Source organism: Squalius cephalus (genome assembly GCF_949319135.1).
Source record: "Squalius cephalus genome assembly, chromosome: 15".
NCBI lineage: Eukaryota > Metazoa > Chordata > Actinopteri > Cypriniformes > Leuciscidae > Squalius > Squalius cephalus.
In genome coordinates, this window is record NC_137136.1 from 8512110 (window position 1) to 8534130 (window position 22021).

Consider the following 22021-nt stretch of genomic DNA (forward strand, 5'->3'; position numbering starts at 1 on the left):
AAAGAAAGAAAAAACCCTAAAAAAAAGAAAGAAAGAAAAGCACAACTGTTTTGACCAATGCTACTTCATGGTTTGAAGAATGTAGTAAAAAAACAACTAATAATACAACAGTTCTCTCATCAAATTTATTAACTAATATTTACATGTGTAAATTATGGCTAATAATTGACTGAGTCACATGCATTTCTGTTGACTTGCATGGAAATTCCCCACATAATCAGATGGAAATTGTTTTCCTGGTTGCCCTGAGCGACCAGAAATCTGGTTTCATTGGTTTAAGGGACTATAGTTGTTTTTGCAAAAATCTAAAGAATAGGGGGAAAATTTATACATTTAAAGCATCATGATTCAAATTGAAGTTTTAAAAAGCAGTAAAAACCACTTAAGACTCATTTGCATGGAAAATGGGGACACCTTTGGTATAATTTCTTACCAAATCATAAGCCAAAATGCAGAATGCCAAAAAAAAAAAAAAAAAGCGGAATGCACATGCAGAAAAACTTAAATTACGCATAGAAAATGAACCATGTTTAAATCTCTGCTACTGTCTAATAAAACTAAAGAAGTCTCAGTGCATTTTAATAATTCTATTTCAATTCCCAGGACAACAAATGTATGCATTTGTCCTGTCCCAGTACAAGCACATTCAAAATATATTGATATGGCTGTATTAAAAATAGGCCAAACCAATGCACACATTTGTGTGGGTTCTGCAGGGCTGGACTGGATACACTAATGTGTCGTCATACAAAACGTACAGTAACAACTACTGGTCAACATAATCTCAGTGAAACCTGTAAACTGCTCACGGCTCTACAACACAAACACTTTTCGATACAGGAAAAATAAAAAAAATATACACATCTAGTATTAAAAAGCAGCCCTATCCATCACTTTGTCAGCACAGAAGGGAACCAAACATTAAATGTGTTCAGCATCATCTGCTGCATTTAGATTAAAATGACTTTGGGTGATTCGTACTGATGGCTTAGCTAAAACACACCTGGAATACAGGTAGTAATGAACCGTTTGAAATATTCATTCAGGAAACAGATATGACATCACAGCGGGTGCCAAGGAGCATTTCTCTCATGTTTAATAAGGCAGGGCTGGAATGAGAACATCTCTTTTCTATGGCTTGCTGCCCTAGGAAGGGAACTACACCAAAACCAAAACGTCTGTCAGTGATCAATATAATCATATTATTATAGTATAAGTTAGTCAAAGCTTTTCTTGTATATTAAAATTTATGACCACGTCTCCACTTTAACTTATATCTAAGCCAAGTTGTATACAAATTGTTAGAAATTTCACTAATAAATAATTGATTTCAATATTAAAAAGAGATCCCAAACCACAAACCCAGAGATTAATTTCAGACGTATACAGCATTCATCTTGAAAACACAACCACTCACAGAAACATAGCATCCGGTTCAATGTTTCACCCCAAAATCAAAAGAAAATAAATTATATGTTGCAAAAAGAAAGTCTATTTATAAACATTATTTGCATTGTGACATTTTGAGACAAATAATCACACTCTCCCCCTCCTAAATTCTCTTTAATTTAATGTGAAGGGGAAAAAAAACGGACACAGTTTTTTACAAATTAGCATAAATTAAATTCAGTGTAACAAATACTATCATAATGTAAATATACTTAGAGCTGTACTGAAAATAAAGTACATTTTCTTTAAAAATTACAATAGGGTGACAATATTTTAGGCAGGTTTTTTTAAATTGTCATTAAATTGGTCCTAAAAATAAAACCAAAATAGTTATTTTTGTCTTTCTGCAAGGTTATGCAATTTCTATGCAGTTACTAAGATGTTCCAAGTTTCGCTCTTTAATCAAATCTCTGAGAATTCTTTTGATTATGGGGTGAAATACAACCTGAAGATTTCTTAACAGCTTTCATAAGATTCAAACACTCAAACATAGTTGCACACATAGACGCACTCCTTTCAGCAGGAAAGATCAAGGACTTTTTCTAAACCCGACGACCACCTTTCATTCCTCCTCTCGCCCTGCAAACATATTATTGTGAACTCTCTCACCTCTAGCTGGCACACAGTTGAGAGATCTTGGGCTGGGCAGACTGGCATTTTCACCATGAGCTTGTTACCACTCACACACACGCACACACACACACACACACACCTTAAGGCAGGCCAAGTGAGCCACCTTTCGCTGTCAGCAGCTTTTGTACTACCCTCTTGTAATTCTGTCTGAATTCATACACAGAATATTCTGTATGATGTTCTACCAAAAGCACAAAATGCTCTGATGGAGCACCTGAGGCCTGCTGAACACCATAGGATCAGGTTTTAAATGATATCCTGTTCAGATGTGGTAAAAAGTGTCCACTCCCTCTCTACTAAGTGTAGGGCGGTACACGAGAGGACACAAGAAACGCCATTCATGTCTGCAATGAACCTGCAGTGATACAGGTTAAAGGGCGAGTGCTTTTGTGCCGGCCACTCTTGACATTTTTCTAAATTTGTGGGCTGGTGTTTGCGTGGGTGTATGTTCAGTCCAGCTTCTCCAGAACAGAGGGCACGTAGACTAGGCTGAGCTCATTACCAAAGTCACAGACTATGGCGGCATTGTCCAGAACCAGAAGCTGCCTGACGCTCTGACCTTCGCTACTCTGTCCCAAGTACACCGTCTGCAGCAGGTCTCCGTAGTTCAGGTCCCAAAATGACACACAACCTTGTCCTCCCGTCACCAGCAGGCTTTCAGAGATCACCCCCAGACTGGCCCCACACCCCACCTCCTGAAACAGAGAGAAAAGAGAGAAATACATTAGAGATGGTGCTATTTTTATCTTTGTAATAATGATGATTTTTTTGACCAAATCATGCAGACCTTACTCTCAAAAATCACACACCTGTTGTATGGAGTAGAGCTTTATGCCTGTGCTACGGTCCCAAATGCAAATGAGGTCGTCCAACCCACTGCTAATGATACAGGACGTTGTGCAAACCAACGAGGTGACATCACCACGGTGACCATACACGTGGCTCACCCGGCTGCCTGTTAGGACGTCCCACACGCAGATGGCCCCGTCTTGGCCCCCACTGGCTAGAACCATGGTCTACAACACATTACATTTTAGCTGAACAAAATATCTCTGTATGCAACATGAGATTTGTGCATTTAAATAATTGTGCAATTCTTTTTTTTATAATTAATTTTATTTCCAAGAATCAATCCATCCATCCATCCATCCATCCATCCATCCATCCATCCATCCATCCATCCAGTTAATTCACAGTATTTGAAATATATGAATGGCAGTCTTGGTGTATGTGTGTGATCTAGTGATGTGATTCTGACCTGGTCTATGTAGATGGCAGTTATACCACCCGAGTGGCCCTGCAGGGTGAAGAGGCAACAAGAATCCTCCAAACGATACACCTATAAAAGAAAAATATCACAAACACCAAACTAAAGCATGAGTTAACTGTAGGCCTGCACAGAATCTGTGCCCACAGGAAGCTCTGCTGAAGACTGAACAAATCCTTCACAGAAGCACCACAGATCATCCTTACATGTTTACTAAATATTCTGTAATGTATCTAATAATGTTTTCAGTAACCAGAGCATTGTGTTCTCTGCTATATTTAACGTGTTTTACCATTTTTAAAACCATTCCACAAACGGTTCCTTATGTAATGTGTGTGTCATGCGTCCCTTACTCTGACTGTATGGTCCTGGCTGCCGGTGACGACCCTGCCAGCGGCTGCTTTGAGCACAGTGATGGGTTTCTGGTGGGCACACTGCACTGAGCGGGTCAGCTGACAGCTGATCACATCCTCGCTGCTGTAACAGGGGGAGGGGGGCAGACTGCCTCGGCCTGGGGGTCCTGACACACAAAACCAGGTAAAATGCTTAAAATGCCTCTTCACGTTTGACCTCCTTTCCCCTTTGAGTAACTGTCAAAGTTAATCTTCCTATTTTTAGGGTTTGAAGATTTAAAAAAAAATAATGTTTTTTATACAAATCACAAAGATAAACAAAAAAAGAGTTTACCTGTAAAAAAATGAGTACAAACAGAAAAATGTATCCACTATCTAAAAAAAATTCACCTCCAAGATTTTATTTGCACGACAATTCCAGGCCTAGAAATTACACAATATTCCCTCATATTTCCATGTTTTACAAGACTGTGGGAACTGTATTTTAATATGCTTTTTCAAATATTTTAACGACTCACCGCGATATTGAAGCAACCCGAGAGGCTTGTTGATCTCCACAGTGAAGAAATCCAGTGAGCCATTTAAACGGGCCGCCACAATTCTGCAATTGAAAATATCCCCGTTAGCAGGAAAACATGATTTGAGTGGTTGTGTGTGTGTGTGTGTGTGTGTGTAAGCTTCAGGTTGTTGTGAACGCACCTGTTGTTAAGAAAAGCCAAGGCAGTGATTCCAGATAATCCATCTTCATTACAGCATCGTAATGATCCTTCTACCGCATCCCACAGCTGATAGGAAAAAGAGACACAGGAAATGAGGAAGACAGGTTAAAGACATTGATGGTTCAAGATGTTCTCCTTATAAAAGCCCTCTCTTTCTCTCACCTCCAGTTTGCCGCTGCTGCGGCCCGTGGCAATGAGGTTGCCCCTTAGCTCCATGGCCCACACTGAGCTGTCCCAGTCACCACTGCTCTGCGAGGGGAACTCTGGTGGTAAGACAGGCTGGTCCCCAAGACTACGTCGCCTTTGCTGTGAAGCTGGAGGAGAAGGGGGGAAGGCCAGTGTTGGCGATGGCTCATGCTCCTGGTACGCTTTCTCCACCAGTCCCCCAAAGTCAAAGCCAGAGCTGCTGACCACAGCATGAGATGGAGGCAGAGACCCAAAGTTAGTGTCGATGAGAGGGGTGAGGTCTGGCTGGTCCCCAAACAGTGCAGGGTGTGCAGGGGTGGTCCTCCTCCTTATTGGAAAAATATCTACATCTGGCCCTCCCATAGCTACTCCTGGTTCCCGAAAGTCTGCTCCCAGGTAGCCCTCGGCCTCACAAGCACTTATGTGATCCCAGCCATCACGATGCTCCCAACAACCACTGCTGCTGCTGCTCCTGCGCAGACTTACAGTAGATACACACACATAACATATACATTTTGTTTTACATGTAATATTATTAACAATAAATAATATTATACATATGAACATTATACATATATAAACATAAAGGTCTGAGGTCAGAGAGATTTTTTTTTGAAGAAATTGATTCATCATGCATGCATTTAAAATTGATCAAAAGTGACAGTAAAGACATTTATAATGTTTTAAATTAATTTTATTTCAAATAAATACTGTTCTTTTGAACTTTCTATTCATCAAAGAATCCTAAGAAATAATGCATCACTGTTACCACAAAAATATTAAATACCACTATTTTCCACATTGACAATATTAAAAAAATGTTTCCTGAGCACCAAATCAGCATATTTAAATGATTTCTGAGGGATCATGTGACACCGAAGACTGGAGTAATGATGCTTTGCATCACAGGAATAAATTACATTTTTAAATAGATCTATCTATCTATGTATATTAGGGAAAAGTTAATGCATTTCCTTACCCATTGTTGGGTATAACAGTAAGACAGTCTCCTGTCTGTGCGTCCCACACACGGATCTGTCCCGCCAGGCAACAGCTGGCCAGCAGCATGCCATCACTAGCCAGACACTCAATGTCCTGAGGAGAGGTGCCAAAGGTACTTTTATATATCTCAGAGTTCCTTCATAGAAGAAACGTCATTGCATGTTGACTCGACTCTCACCATGCTGTGGCCTCTCAGCAGCAGAGGGGAAATTTCGCTGATGGGCGGAGAGTAACCGTACTCGTCGCAGGGCAGGTCTCCACGGCGACGGCGACCATGGGGCACCCCGTTCTGCCCGTAGTTACGAGGGCAAAGGACACGATACAAACAGAAGAGTAAGAGCACTAACACCACACCTGCGAAAAGTCCAAGAGCTGCCACCCTGTACAAACACACACATTATAATAAATGATGTTAACACAGAATAGTAAAAATGATAGTACAAAACTACCCATTGGTCCAAATAATGCAAGATGGGGGAGTGTCTGAGAAACCTGTCATTTATTTTTCCCCAAATCTGTTTGGTACCGTACTCCCCCAGAAATTACACACTTTACTTAATGAATGGATCACTGTAAAACCAGTCTTTCTTGAAATTCCAGTTCACACACCTCCACGTAGGAGAAATCAAAGGTAAGCATTACATGCAGAAAGTTGGACTACATCTAAGCATATGCTCACATTCTTTATCAATCCTCACAGGGTAAATGCAGCACAGAAAACAAAGGGAACCTAGGCAGGGGGCCGAGTGGAGCATTAGTGGGAGGGGCCAAATTTTAGAGCAAACTGACCTACATCCATCTGATGTGTATCTAACAACCATAACAGCCTCATAGATAAGAGCGAGGCCTTTGAACAATGACCTTGAACACCACATTCAGAGTGTGTTTGTTTAATGAGAAAGACTATTGTTTGTCTCTACAGTTACATATTTGGACCTCCAGCGTGTGCTAGCATGAGATATGAATGAGAGCACATAGATAATCAGAAACAGTTTTTTTTTCATGTATATATGAAGAATGTAAGTGTTTGTTTGTTTAGAAGAATATTTTGGCCATGAGGTTTGTTCACAGAAAAACCACAAAGGAAAGCGGTAGTACATGCTTTCTGAGAAAAATCATTGAGCAACTTACAGATTAACAATGAATGACTACTGTCTATATATATATATAACAAGGTGGGGAAAAAAATTCCTTTCTGATCCTCACAGCCTCTGGTGAACACCCAAACAGCGTAGGAGTTCTTATTTTTTTTAAAGATAATGGAGTCTTTGTTTATTGTAACACGACAGGGCTGATGGAATTTGTTTCTGAGAATACACCACAAAATTTCTCAAGAAAATGTAATTGGTCTGATTTAGCAGTGTCACTGTGTAATATATGTCCACTGAAATTTTTGGGGGCATGTTTTACCTTTATGAAGGGCAAAATTTATATAAAATAAAATAAAAACAAAACAAGCAATACATTAAACTTAAACTAAATTCATAACTAAAAATAAAATCAAATAAAACAAAATCCTTAAAAAGTTTGGGGTCAGTACAAAAGTGACAGTGAAGACATTTGTAATGTTACAAAAAAGTATATTTCAAATGAATTCTGTTCTTTTGAACATTGTATTCATAATGAAATCCCACCCATATTCTAAACATCCTAATCCTGAAAAAAATGCATCACAGTTTACACAAAAATATTGAGCGGCACAACAGTGCAAAAAAGTGATAAAAAGAAATGTTACTTCAGCAGCAAATCAGCATATTAGGATTATTTCTAAAGAATCATGTGACACTGAAGACTGGAGTAATGGCTGCTGAAAATTGCCATCACCATAATAAATTACATTTTAAAACAATATTATTAAATATTATATCCTGTTCAGTATCGCACCTTGACATGTCTAAAACGTAAACAAGCTCTAAACAAGCTCTTTGCTGTTGCACTGTACAGATGCTGTACACAGAATTATGAAAAGTTTTGTTCAGTAATGTTTTTTCCTTCCTAAACTTGTGAATGAGTAACAACACTAATAAAAGCAGGTATTATGGTATATAGCCAAATAGCTGAAGTGAAACACTGACTTGTAGAGTGTGAAGTCTGTCTGCAGATCAGAGGTCTTGATGCTGGGAGGAGGAGCGTGGTGTGTGTCCTGGGGGTGACGTGTGTCTATGGCTTCTTGTGGGCTGAGATGGAGCGTGACGGGGATGACTGGAAGAATGCTGATGTACCTGAGGGAATCAGAGAGGAAAATAAGTATGTTACACACAGATAAACTGAGATGATAAGAGAGGGCCTGAACTTTATCAGTTATCATGAGGTGAGAAAGTACCACACCTCTTTGCAAGAGTGATGTTGTAATAGCTAAAGAGTGAGGGCCAGTGACGGAAGGAAAGCCGCCTCCATAGCTCCTCATCCTCAGGGCCCCAAGTGATCTGGGGACTGGAGACAGGGGCAACTCCTGGGCGGGCTGCTCGGTGGCCCTGGGATTGGTTCTCGGGTAGAGGGGTGGGTTCAGGAGCAGGAAGCACACTCAGTGTGCTGGTTGGGTCTCCACCAGGAAATACTGGAGCCACGCCCAGGTGAGGAGGAAGCCCCGCCTCCCCAAGAGTGCTCTGCTCTGACACCTGGGCAGCGAGGAAAGTCCTCAGACCAGCAGGGTCCGTGTAGACCAAGATCCCAATCCAGATAACAGTGCCAACCTATTAAATAAATAAACAACACATTTAAATAACATAAAAATTCTTTATTCATTTCATTTAATTACCATTCAAAAGTTTGGGGTCTGTAAGATGTTTTAATGTTTTTGTAAGAAGCCTCTTATGCTCACCAAGGTTAATCAAAAATACAGTAAAACAGTAATATTGTGTAATATTGTTGGCTGCACCCAACTAAAGATCTTTCTATTGGTCTAGTAGTCATTCATTTAAGCCATTAGTCAACTAATCGCATGTTTATATTAATTTAATTACTAAAAATATATACTGCGGGGGATGTAGTATTTTTGTCAATAGTATTGAGTCAATGTCGGCTGCAAAGATGAAGTTGACGATGCTGACTCTCTATCTCTGTAGTATAGTAGAGTTTGAGACAAATGCCCTTTTCATTGTTTTTGAATTGTATTTTTTTATTTTATTATTCTCATGTCTGTGAGGCAAGTAGCATAAGCTGAGTTTCGGTATATTTTTGTGAAACATTCCAGTTCACCAAGACTGCAGAAAGGGCATCTGTTTTTATCTTATCTATTACTCTTATATGACCAAAAATGACAGAGTATTTTAAGTTGTTGCCGCTGTTATCAGGAAAAAAATGCAAGTGACACGCCGGCGCCTCCATGTCATGCAGTAAGTGCACTAATACTTTATTTTCCACACTCCGCAAAAACACTTGGGTATGTGCCTAACAATAGCGTGCATTTATCTAGCTACACAGAATGTTACAATGCAGCGTTAAAGAGTAATTTTTACCATGATAATTCGTTGTGCCAGGCGAGTACGGGCTAAGAAGTAAACCACCCTGAGCCTCTTGGGCAAGCGCAGGTTCCGGAATGCAGGAGCCTGCAGGGTGATCGTGTGAGGAGAGGGGCGGGGCGGCGGAGGCGTCTCTCGTGGACGTAAAGGGCCCGGTTTAGGCGGAGGCATCCCCGCTTCGGCCGGGAGACGCCTGTTCAGGTCAGCCAACTATATGTGTGAAGACATGAGAAGACAGTTTGGAGAGCTGACACGATAAGATTGAACAATAAGGTCAAGACACTCAGATGAAGCAATAAATGATTCATGTATTTCTCATGGAATTGTAAAAGCAACTTTCCAGAATGTTCCACGTGTGGGTGGTTCTCACCTCCATGCGGCGGATGTCAATAGACAGCACAGTGGTGAAGAAAAACATCTGGAGGAAGAAATCAGACACCAGACCGACCACAGCGAACAGACAGAACTCCTACACACATAAGAAAAAGAAGCAAAGGTTGTTTGCAATCGGCAACTGTATGACTACCACCACCACCACCAAAAACAGGTCATATACATGTTATTTAGAAGAGCTTCACCTGAATTGCTGGTACAAATGTGAAGTATCCAATGAGGATGATGCACAGTTCAGTGGCCATATTCTTCATGATAGACCAGCTCTCATTGCTTAGACCTAAAGAGAGAATCAATTTTTTTTTAAATATACAAACCTTTGATGGTGTAGATAACATTTAATTTGGTCTAATTTTAACATGCCATACTTTCTATGAAATATTTAGTGAAAAAAAAAAACATTTAGATGAAGGTAGATGATAGATAGATAGATAATCACTACACTGAATGGACTTTACTTATATTCAAAACACTAGGAGAGAAAGATTCAGTGTACATATTGTAACAGTGATGACATCATCTCTGACCTTGAGCAATACGCAGCTTGACTTCAAGGTCAACAGGCGTTGACACAACAGATTTGGTGAGGACAAGGACATTCTCCAAACCAATTACCACCACAAGGTAGGGGAAGATTTCCCTAAAAAACAGCAGCAGATAAAACTAAAAAACCTTTGAAAATCTATTAAAACTAACCAGAAAGTAAGAAAATAATTTATATAATGAAAAACAAATTGAATGTGTGCAACGGCAGGAATAAATAAACAAGCTCATTATTGAACAGATGATAAAAGTTGAACATAAATTTACTTTAGCGTTCTGAAAATAATTGCTGTTAGCTAAAGACTTGACCTTCCGCAGCCCAGTTGTATCTAGGATCAATATGGTGCACGCATGTGGCCCAGATAGTGTCTTTGTATTGACTGTAGCCTGATGAATCAGCTGAACTAAGCCAAATTTGTTTGGAAGGCTTGAGCTCACACCACTGTGATTGTATGTCCATACATGCAACCTTATAGGCTGGTGGAAAACTATGCCTGCCCACTTAAACACTTCCTGGCAATGAAGTTCCCCTAAATCACTGCCGTTATTATCGACAATTGGTTATTCATCAACCTGCTAAAAGAACAAAAGTGAAATTTTAATTCCTGAGGGATTAAGTAAATAGCAGCCTAGTGATATGAACCATTCTAGTGGTATATGAATGAAGTTGTGTTCTGGCTGAACTCCTACCCTCCGTTCAGCGTGGGCGTCAGGCCAAACAAGGTGCAGAGTCCCACAGACATGAGCAGAGAGCTGAGAACCGTCACAACAGCAGCCAGTGCCAAGCCCCATTTGGACTTAACCATGTCAATCTTTCCTGTAAAGTAAGGGGGAAAGATCAAACGAGTGCAATAAGAATTATTTTAACCAAAAGCATTTTATGAGAATTAACTCCTTTTGTACATCCATGTAAAATCCTGCTGGAATGTGGGTACACAGACATGAATTCGTGATGCTGAACGTGCTGTTCTGGGGATAATCGCTAGGCCAGACTGAAACACCTTTTGGCGAAAGCTCAGTCAGAAACCAAACAGCTATGCTAATCTGAAAGCTTTCTGCTGCCAACTCACTGCTTTGTCCAGAGACCTGGCAATATGGCCAATTTCAACACTTTCAACACAATGTCATATTACTTCCTAATATCAAAGCCGTTAAAAATGACTGATAATTCATTCAATTCATTCACAGTGTGTGCATACACATTCACTATTATTCTCATGCTGAAAATATCAAATATTGATTACGTCTATGCTGGTTACGGCCATGCCTAATTTTCTTAGAGATATATGAACCATCCATAGAGATCTGGAGAATGCCAGAAACCTGTGAATAATGTTTCAGGCGAGTACTAAGTCCACAATGATTCTGATCAATTGTGCCATTCCAGTGAAGTACAATAACTAGAATGGACACAAATCAAGGCTCAACAATAAGGATTTTTGACTGCTTGTCTGGTTGGACTTATTGTAGTTGCTTGTTCTAGAAATAATCAAAAATAAAGGCTGGAATTCATATTTACACTTTTGTTGGAAAACAATGGCATAAGATGCAAATCATACCAATTTGTTTAATGCATCCAATAATAGCTCATCACAGCAGAATTTATAACAAAAATGTTCAACATGTTGCAAATAAATAAACAAATGTTTTCGAGGCAAAAAAAGAGACGTGTGCATATAATTATCCAACATGCGAAGATAAGCACTGGTAATATTTCTGTCAAGTGGCCCGAAACTCTTTTACACTGAAATGTTGATCCATGCAAATATTACAATCTAAATGCACATAAAATACTGAAAGTATGAGGCCCAATAAATACAAATTTCTGGAATCTTCTACAAGCATGTTGACAGAATATCATCAATTGTCCTAAAATCACTGAAACACAGTGGTACTCTCTGTTCTAACTCAGCATGTACAAATAACAAATTACGTTCAACCATGTAGACACCAAACTTTGGACAGGTAGTGCATGTTCCAGAATAAAGTAAAGCAAATAAAACTCTTTCTCCAAATAACAGGAAAAACAATGACAGAGAAGATAGGTAGAGGTTACGCTTACGGGTGGAGAAGTAGATATAAGCAAAGAGGATGATGTAGGTGGTGACAAGGGGGATGAGCTCAGCAATGCCAATCTCTTCTTTGAAATGAACGTGCACCATGTGGTCTTCACGCAGAGTCGAATTCGCTGAAGGATGAAGCTGCTTCAGACGGGCTCGGAGACTAGCTACAAACCTGTTCAGAAACACACACAACCAAAAGGAAACAAAGCATTTAGAAACAATGATTTGTTCGCAACAAACATTTTTAGAACTAGATGATCTAGATTAGAAGATGCGATGCTAGTTTGAAATATTACAAAGGTTGACCTTGCATCATAGGAGCTCAGTGCAATTGTGATGGTGTATGTCACCACTCTCTTCCTGCCGTACAGGCTTACACCCGTCTGCATCCCCGGGACACCAAAGAGTAAGTCTGAAAATCACACAGTGAAAATGGGGTGAGTGCACAGACCCTAAATAAACTTTTAATTCAGGCCAGAATTAATTTGTATTTAAGCAGCTTCCTGCCTCTCAGAGTGGCTGAAGTATGAAGGCCTTTGGGTTCATGTTGGTGGACTGTCTTCAGGAGGTCTGGATCTGCATCAAACAGGTCACGCCGATTCTGCCAATAGTTGCCAGGGGATACCAGCAGGCAGCCGTGCTCTGGAAGGACAGCCTGCATGCGCCGCAACCCTGGCAACAGGTCCGTCACCTGCAAGCACAGCGCCTCCAAACTTCTAAGAAGAGAGAAGTGAGGAAAACAGGGAAGAATGAGGTTGAGAAATGTTCTGTCAAAATTAGTCAAGATGTCAAAAAAGTCAGGCTGGAAAGCTTTGACCTGTCCGTGTAAACATGGTTTCTGATCTCCTCCAAAAGACTGAAAACGCGCCCAAGGGGAGAGCGAAACACATCCACAGGAACCAGACTGTTGTCCCATGGCGAGACCGCTGCCTTGACCAACACCTGCTGTATGTAAGCCACCGGAGGACCCCGATACTGCAAGAAGAATTATCAATTTAATGTGTCCTTGCTGAATAAAAGTATTACTTTCTTTCAAATTAAATCTTAATGACCCCAGACTTTAACGGTAGTGTATATAAGTGTTACTGGAATTTCTAACTTCGATATGATACCTTGAAAAATATCGATATTCAATACATTTCCGATACCATGGATAAAACCGCCATACATACATTTTTATTATCTCATCATTTTTTGATAATTTGGGTAATTTTGCTGCAATAGCTTACACAGCACAAGGAGGTTTTATTTTGAACTCTGAACTAAATTTACAAAAAAAGACAAGTAAACAATCAGTGATAATATAAGAACAAATACACAATATGCATTTTCTTTCTCAACTATTTACATCACAAAACTGACTGTTTGTTTACACCTGAATACTCGCCAAGATGGACATTTTGAGACAATTTTGTGTGCATTTGACCTTTTAAGTGCAATAAGCTACAAAAAAGAACTAAATTAGGGACTAATAAGCTGTTTGAGAGGCGGCTTTATGTGCTAGCCACTTGTATAGATCAGTGGTGCGTGTGCTTTTGGCGTGAGCGCAAAACCTGCAGGAATGAGTAAAATTATGCGCAATACCCGCAACCCCCCGCCGAAATTCAGGACCTGGCTTAACACCAACACTATTCAACCGGAGTGAATGAGACGAGTGAGTGACAGGAGGCAGATGTGTGTCAAATTGTCAATTAGCCGTCACAGAGAAGAGAGAGTGAGAACGAGCAGCTGGTATCGGTGTATCGATACTGCAGAAAAGGAGTATTAGAATCATTTATACACACATATACCTATAAAAATATCAATAAATATATATATATATATATTTTTTTTTTTATTATTATTATTTTTTTTTTTGACAACACTAGTCTATATTGTTGTATATCAAACAAGCATTTCATGTTACCCAATCAGGGCGCTCCGATGGATCGCCCTGAGACTCATGGGATGGGACCAAGTAATCTCGTAATCCAGTGGTGAACTCGACAGGCCCTGTTCCTGGCAGAGGCAGCTTCAGCAGAGGGTAACTGTAAAATAAAGCGTGATTACAGAATAACAAATCCATCTTTATTACCAACGTCAAGCTGCATTCCTCACAGACAAGGCATCTCCAAACAGAAGGCTGGCTTTCTCTTATGACACAGAGCCCATACGAAAGACTGTACCACAAATCATGTTTGAATGAAAAGGGCAATAATTATGCATTTTTTACTGACAGTCTTATAGCATTCACTCAGTCACATACAGGTGGAGCAGAAGAAGAACGTAGCAAAAATGCACCAGGAGGGAGCACAGATCAATGTAATTTGTCCTCAGGCTAGCAAGATTTCAGAAGGATAAGGTTACAAAAAGTAGATAACTCGCTATACTTTCTAGGAAAAAGTGATTGCACAAGACAGCGCACAATACTGTCTGCAGTACAAACACTGAGGGACTGGTAAACCCTCCAGATGGCCTATCTGAGCAACCCCTACTTTCTCACAAAAGAAACATCCGTCACTCTTAAATGGGTCTTGAAATGCCCTGAAAATCCCCCACCCAAAACAGCAGTGTTTTAAAGAGAGGAGCACAGGCTGATGGGAATAAGGTTTAAATCACATGACACTGTTGACAACAGAGAAACAGAAGGCTGTTGTGCAAACTACAATACCTGAGTGTCCTTTCCTAAACAGGCCTCAACCTCTTTCCATGGCTTTTCAGTGAAGAATCAAATCAAACTTAAATATTTCTTTCAGGTGAGCTGCAGGCTTGTGATTGCACCAGGTAGATGGGTTCATTATATTTGCATCCACATCAATGCACAATAACGTTCTGTTTATTATAAAAGCACACTGCAGTTATGTCATCTGACCATTTAAATACTCAAGTTATGTAAAGTTGATTGGCTGTCTACGTTTTTAATCATCCATCAGCTGGAAAAAATAGTTATGCAAGTGATTCCAATTATCATTTCTCTGTCATTATTGTTAACTTCTATATTCTATATCCCATATTAGAACGATTATTCAAGTCGGCATGAAATGAAAATTCACTGCATTTCATTTGACTTCTCCAATCATTTAGTCTAGTTAGCCCAACCCCTGAACAATCACATTCATTTTTGAGTGCAACACACACATCCCAAAATCGCAAACAACAGATGGATAGAACCAAGGCTCCAGCCTAAATTTTTTCTGTTCCAATAATCTACAAGCCTCGGATGTACGTCACAAAAGGAAAAAAAAAATCTGTCGCTAAATCCATTTTATTACGACTTTATATTTAAACCTTTTTACTGTAGTTATAGTTATCGTCCCATGTGTGAACGGGCCTTTACACTAAAACTAGTGTATAAGAACTGTGCAAAGAGTTACATATAATTTTGCAACAACTCCATATACAGCCAGTAAACGCAGCGACTGAGTGAAAACATCAATTTAATGAAATTATCTTTTTTATTACTTTTTTACTGTAAACTTTAAGAATTACACCAACTGTTAAAGACATAAATATACAATTTCTGCTCAGACAGAAACATCTTACTTATAATCGCTGCAAATAACACTTGATATTATAAGGACAAATTCATAAAACCTCTTTAGATTTAAGAAATACAATCTTCACATTCTGCTTTTAAACCCTCGGGAATGCCTTAATAATATAATAATAATAATATGTTTATTTTATATAGCGCCTTTCTGAGGACTCAAGGTCACCTTGCCTCTTAGTACAAACAAACTGAAGGACAAATCAATATAATTTTTTTGTCATAATCCATAATCAGCCGAGCTTAAATTGTGTTTACTTCAGAATATTCCTTTAATATTTGTCTTAAAGGATTAGTTCACCCCAAAATGAAAATTTCCTAATAATTTACTCACCCCAATGCCATCCAAGATAATTATCCATGTCTTTCTTTCCTCAGTGGGAGAGAAATTATGTTTTTTGAGGAAAACATTTCTGGATTTTTCTTCTAACAATGGACTTCATTGGTTACCATCGTTTTTAAGTCCAAATCAATGCAGTTTCAAAAGTCTTTGAAGTGTTTAAACGGGCTGTACGTGATCACAGCTGAAGAAGAGGTTGTTATCTAGCGAAACGATAGATCATTTAAAAAAAAAAAAGCATCATTTATAGACTTTTTACCTTCAATAGTTCGGATTGAGCTGATCAACAAACGGACATGGAACTACGTCATCACGTTGAAAGGTCACGCCGGCGGCGGCAGAAGTACCGCCCCACTGTTTACAATGCGACCGTACGTAGGAGGATAGTTCAAATAGTATTGTTTGCTATTATATATATAGTAATAGTATTCAGTGAATATGAATATGAATAGTAAATGAATAACATTCTGATGAATATGAATAGTAGTTCAAATAGTATTGCCGGCGCCGGCGTGACCTTTCAACGTGATGACGTAGTTCCCGGTCCGTTTGTTGATCAGCTCAATCCGAACTATTGAAGGTAAAAAGTTTTCTTTTTTGAAAATGACCTATCGTTTCGCTAGATAACAACCTCTTCTTCAGCTGTGATCGCGTACAGCCCGTTTAAACACTTCAAAGACTTTTGAAACTGCATTGATTTGGACTTAAAAAACGATGGTAACCAATGAAGTCCATTGTTAGAAGAAAAATCCAGAAATGTTTCCTCAAAAAACATAATTTCTCTCCCACTGAGGAAAGAAAGACATGGATATCTTGGATGGCATTGGGGTGAGTAAATTATTAGGAAATTTTAATTTTGGGGTGAACTAATCCTTTAAGGCTGAGCTATTCTGTGTAACTGCCCGGTACCTTCGCTTCTCCAGCTCAGAAAGAACTCGGGCGTCTGTAGTGACAAGTAGTTGCCATTTTCACAAAGCTTACTTCTGTTCCTCCAGGCAGCTGGAGACACAGAAATGTTCTCTGAGAGAAATGTTCACACACTCACTCTTTTCCACATGGATTTCGTCCTTTATCCAAAGCGTCAGAGATTTAATTCACATTTTGCTGACAGAGGCAAAAAGAGAAGGCATGAGAAAAAAACGTTTTCTCCTGAGAGAGAAGGCATGAGAAAAACGTTTGCTCCACTTTTGTGTTTGTGCTACACACAGTTATCTTGGCACGATCTTGCTTTCGAATCAAACTGTGCGAAAACAACCGACCACAAGCCAGCTTCATTCGTTTGTGACCCTCTCTCACCCTTTCACATCTGAAAACATCCCACCCACAGATAAGCTCTTTTTCCTGACCCACAGAAGAACTTCAACATTGACAAAGGCCATCAGAGCTGTGGCCACTGCGTCCCTGATTAGTTCACATCTCAATCACAATACTTCCCAATCCCATTACTTCCTGGTCTTATCAAAATTCATGAAGGATTCATCAGACTCACCAGCAGGTCAGGATGCTGGCAGAGGTGAAGAGAATGATGGGAACCGGGTAGGAGGCGCATAGCAGGCCGTGCCGGTAGAAGGCGGCCGAGATGTTCTGCCGAAGCCGCTCTCTCACCGTCATCCTGGGGGGAGGGGTCAGCTGATGGCCATCGAGTCGGCGTGTGCGGCCAGGGCGAGGGCACCGGCGGGCATCCAGGGATCTGGGCAAACACAGCATGTAACTAAATGTGGACCTCATTTATTGTTATGTAAGGTGATTTCAGTAGGACAAAATGGATGAGCTTTCATCTTGCTGATAAAAACCAAATGCTTTTAAGAGCAGTTGATGCATATTAAAAGCATTATCTATCTTATATCGGGAAATTTGTAACAGGCCTGTCGCTTCATAAATTGGCTATACGAGATGCGATTTAAAATACAAGCTTTTTAGTACACAAAAATTCACATGCACTGCCAACGTTCCCAATTAAAACATAATTATGATTCTGACTTGGCACAAGGCATCAAATGATACATAAACCCAAGCAGTAGGACTTTACAATAAGGTTTGATTAATTTAACATTAGTTAATAAATTAGATATTTAAAAAAAAATTCACAGGATGTATTCATCTGGGTTAATGTATAAATACATTATTGATCATTGCTACTTCACGTTTGTTCATAATACATTAATGTAAATGAACACAACCTAAAACATAGCATATGTTCACTACAAATGTTTGGGGTCAGTACTTTGTTTTTTGTTTCTGAAAGAAATACTTTGAAGAATGGATTCAATTGATCACAAGTAGCAGTAAAGACATTTATAATGTTACAAAAGTTTTCAAACAAATGCTGTTCTTTTGAATGTTCTATTCATGAAAAAAAAATTCTGCCAAAGATTTTTTCCTATTTCCTAAATCAGCATATTAGAATGATTTCTGAAGGATCATGTGACACTGAAGACCGGAGTGATGGTGCTGAATATTTCGCTTTGCCATCAGAGGAACAAATTACATTTTAAATTTATTAAAATGGAAAACAGTTCTTTTAAATTGTAATAATATTTTACAGGCCTTCCAATCCCAAACTTTTGAATGGATAATTATTATTAACATTTAAAAAAAAAAAAAACTTGTTCATTGTTCGTTAATGATACTAAATGCATTAACTAATGTTAACTAATTGAACCTTATTGTAATGTGTTACCAACCAAACTAACCTCCTTAAACACATCTCTGCTAACAGCAAGCTAGAAGGTCATTCTTCAGAAATCTGTTCAAATTATGAAGCCTTTGCCCACAGAGGTGGATTCTGACACCAGAGGGTTCAAGGGTTATACTAGTGGTCTATGGCTTACAAAGAGCTCTTTTTTTGTTAATGGTGCCCCTGTGACTACACCACAGAGCAGAAACATTCCTCCCAGGAAACTACCTCCAGAGTGCCTCCTGTTCATGCATTTCTATTACATTAAACATGATGACACATACAACCTCACAGAGATGCTACACATATATTACTCAAGAGTGTGGGGAACTTGCATTAAGACATGATGCAAGAGATTTCATAAAAAACAGACTGAGAAAGAGAACTTTACCAATGATGTCAATGCAATGTTCTCTTTTTATAAGATCCAAGCGCCTCTTTTCTGTCAAACCCGCAGATATTACAACTTGAGCTGAGTTGAGAAAATTTCACCAAAAGGATCAGGCTTTTGGTCTTTGAAACATCTCTAATGGGCAGCTTAAAGGGATAGTTCGGCCAAAAATGATATTTAACCCATGATTTACTCACCCTCAAGCCGTTCGAGATGCATATGTCAATCATTTTTCAGACAAACACATTTTCAGTTATTTTAGAAAATGTCTTAGATCTTTCAGTGGTTATAATGTGAAGCTATGGGGTCCACCTCCTTCAAGTCCCAAAATGTGCATGCATCCTTCACAAAAGTAATCCATCCGGCTCCAGGGGGATAAACGAAAGCCTTCTGGGGGTAATCCGTGCGGTTTTGTCGTAAAAATATACATATTTAAAACTTTATAAATGAAAATATCTTGCTTCCGGCAACGGTCGACGCGCGTTCACGGGAGATGGATGCCGGTGTATGACAAGTGAATGACAGATTTAATTGTCCAAAGGACAAGCACATGAAAAGGCTTATTGTCGAGCCCTGATATATATAGATAGATAGATAGATAGATAGATAGATAGATATAGATATATACATGAGATGGAATAAATAGATAGATATAGATAGATAGATATAGATATAGATAGATACATGAGATAGAATAAATGATGACAGAATTATTCTCATTTATCCAAGTTTAAAAAGTCTCTTTCCCATTCCAGCACATAGGTTTGAGTCTCAATCTGACACAGAGTCTCTTTCTCTCCACTGCATTCGCACACTCCCTCTCTCTGTCTATTGCCGAATCTGGGAGACTTTCAAGAGAACAGAGTCCAGAGACACCATTCAAAGCCTGAACATTCTGGCAAACCCAAATGCTACCGCATGGAAACAGGCAATGACTTTAAATTCTTGAGGGATTGTGCTGCGCGGTCATTATAAACTGACCGACGGACCGGTTTGAGCAAAACAATCATGTTTGAAAGTTTAAAGACACAAGGACCTGGTAATTCATGCATGCTGGGCTACAACTTTGTGCTGCTTCAGACAGGACCATCAAACAATTTACAACCAGATCAATAGTAACAGCATGTGGCAATCACATAGGGCAAGTAAAATACACCGCTACATATTGGTTTCCAAAACGAAGGCATTTAAAGTCTAGAAACTGGACAATAATTGAAAACATTAAGTCCATCTCATGCATGAGAAAAGACTGAAATGTAGATGCCTTCAAAGCTTCAGCCTGTCAAACATTTTGAAGAGACTCGATCACTTTATATGATGAACATATTTAATTTAGGCTTATAACCATTATCATATAAACATGCGAACATAAACGGAGGCTCAACCGAACCTGCTTGACGTGCGAGAACAAACCTCACTGGTTCTTGCTGAAGCTCAAACGTGCTGCGTAACACAAGAATGAACCTCATTGGTTCTCGCACATCAAGCGAACATCCTTGAGCTTCTGTTTACCACAACTGATGTGTTGATGAATGTTCATGAATGTATGTGAATAAAAGCATAAATACAATCCGGTCATTATATAGCGATCGTGTCTCTTCAGAAAATTTGGACTAAACCGCTCAATTCATATGCATTATTTTTACGATCTCTTTATGAACTTTTTGAAGCGTTAAAGTGGTAGTTGCATAGCTGTCAACTGAGGGACAGAAAGCTCTCAGATTTAATCAAAAAGATCTTCATTTGTGTTCTGAAGATGAACGAAAGTCTTATGAGTTTGGAACAAAATGAGGGTGAGTAATTAATTACAGAATTTTCATTTTGGGGTGAGAAGTTAAGGAAGGCCGAACCTAACCAGCGATTCCTGTGACAGTCAAACTCATATTTTTGCAAATTGTGCAAAATTGTTGGTCAAAACACACCATGAAGAAACATATAATTGTTTATTATTTATAACCAAAACATAATGATGATATAAAGTAACTATTTCCAAAACATCTCATAGATACTTAAAGTCGAAATTATACACAACAGTATACAGCATTAACAATCAAATAGAATTTGCACTAACACAACAAAAACTACGATTTTTGCAGGTTTGCAGTTTAACAAATTAACTTACTTACAAAGCAATAATGTTGTATTATAATGGTGCAGGTGTACCAGACGGTAATGCCATGGTACTTGCAACTGAATGGTTTACATTACTTAGATGTAACTGCACAGAATAGGTAGTAGGCTAGTACGTTTATGGTAGGTAGTGCACGAACTACGTACTACATTGAAATAATAAAATGTGCGGTGCTCAGGCTGATGTAATTCCCACGTTTCTTCTGCCGTTATTGTCAGTCAATTAAACTGTACATTAGCTGAGCTGAGACCAGTCTAACAGAGCTAAGCTATTAGTCGCTGAACAACATATAACTATAGTTTTGCATGAACTGCGTTAATGCCCTTTAACAGTATCCCTCAGATAGTATGTATTATCTTTGTCTTGTGCGAGGAGATGAACCTGATACACGGTTCGATGATATTAACTTTAGCCGGACGGCTAACGCTTTAGCATTAGCAGCAGTTCATGTATAAAGCACCTGGCTACTAGTTAAATAGTATTTAATAGTATTAGTTTGACGTACATATACATTAAACAGAATAAACGAGCTTACACATTTCATCCCCTCAATGTGGCGGCAAGCTATAACGTTACACATTTATCTAGGAAGCGCTTTGACAGCATGTTACTGGACGAGCTAACAGTAATAGTGAACACTTCAACACTAAGGGCCTGCCATGCTTCTAATTTAGCAACATAAGCACACAAACAAACAAAAACAGCGTTCAAATCATCGCTTACCCTAATGACAGGTTCTACCCTTCCACTCCGAGGGCTTGTTTTAACGGTGAGTCGCTCCTGTTCAGTTCCTGCAGGCAGGTGGCTGTAAGTCTCTACTGTTCTGCTACAGTAAGCCACTACTATGCAACATGACCCCTCAACTTCAACCTCCAACAGAATAAAAC

The 22021-nt window shown here is 39.2% G+C and overlaps 1 protein-coding gene across 1 annotated transcript; it reads right to left on the reverse strand.

The window, feature by feature from the left end:
- Nucleotides 1-1083: 1083 nt before the first annotated feature.
- scap (SREBF chaperone) lies at nucleotides 1084-21982 on the reverse strand. Its single transcript, XM_079895154.1, has 23 exons — nucleotides 21858-21982; nucleotides 17425-17625; nucleotides 13976-14096; nucleotides 12887-13044; nucleotides 12577-12785; nucleotides 12376-12481; nucleotides 12069-12241; nucleotides 10697-10823; nucleotides 9991-10103; nucleotides 9649-9743; nucleotides 9441-9539; nucleotides 9068-9280; nucleotides 7938-8302; nucleotides 7685-7831; nucleotides 5788-5989; nucleotides 5587-5702; nucleotides 4584-5088; nucleotides 4402-4487; nucleotides 4221-4303; nucleotides 3703-3869; nucleotides 3341-3421; nucleotides 2892-3098; nucleotides 1084-2777 (listed from the first exon to the last, which is right to left on the reverse strand). The coding sequence occupies exons 2-23, from the start codon at nucleotides 17544-17546 to the stop codon at nucleotides 2532-2534; spliced, it is 3741 nt and encodes a 1246-aa protein (XP_079751280.1). The 5' UTR covers nucleotides 17547-17625; nucleotides 21858-21982; the 3' UTR covers nucleotides 1084-2531.
- Nucleotides 21983-22021: the final 39 nt, after the last annotated feature.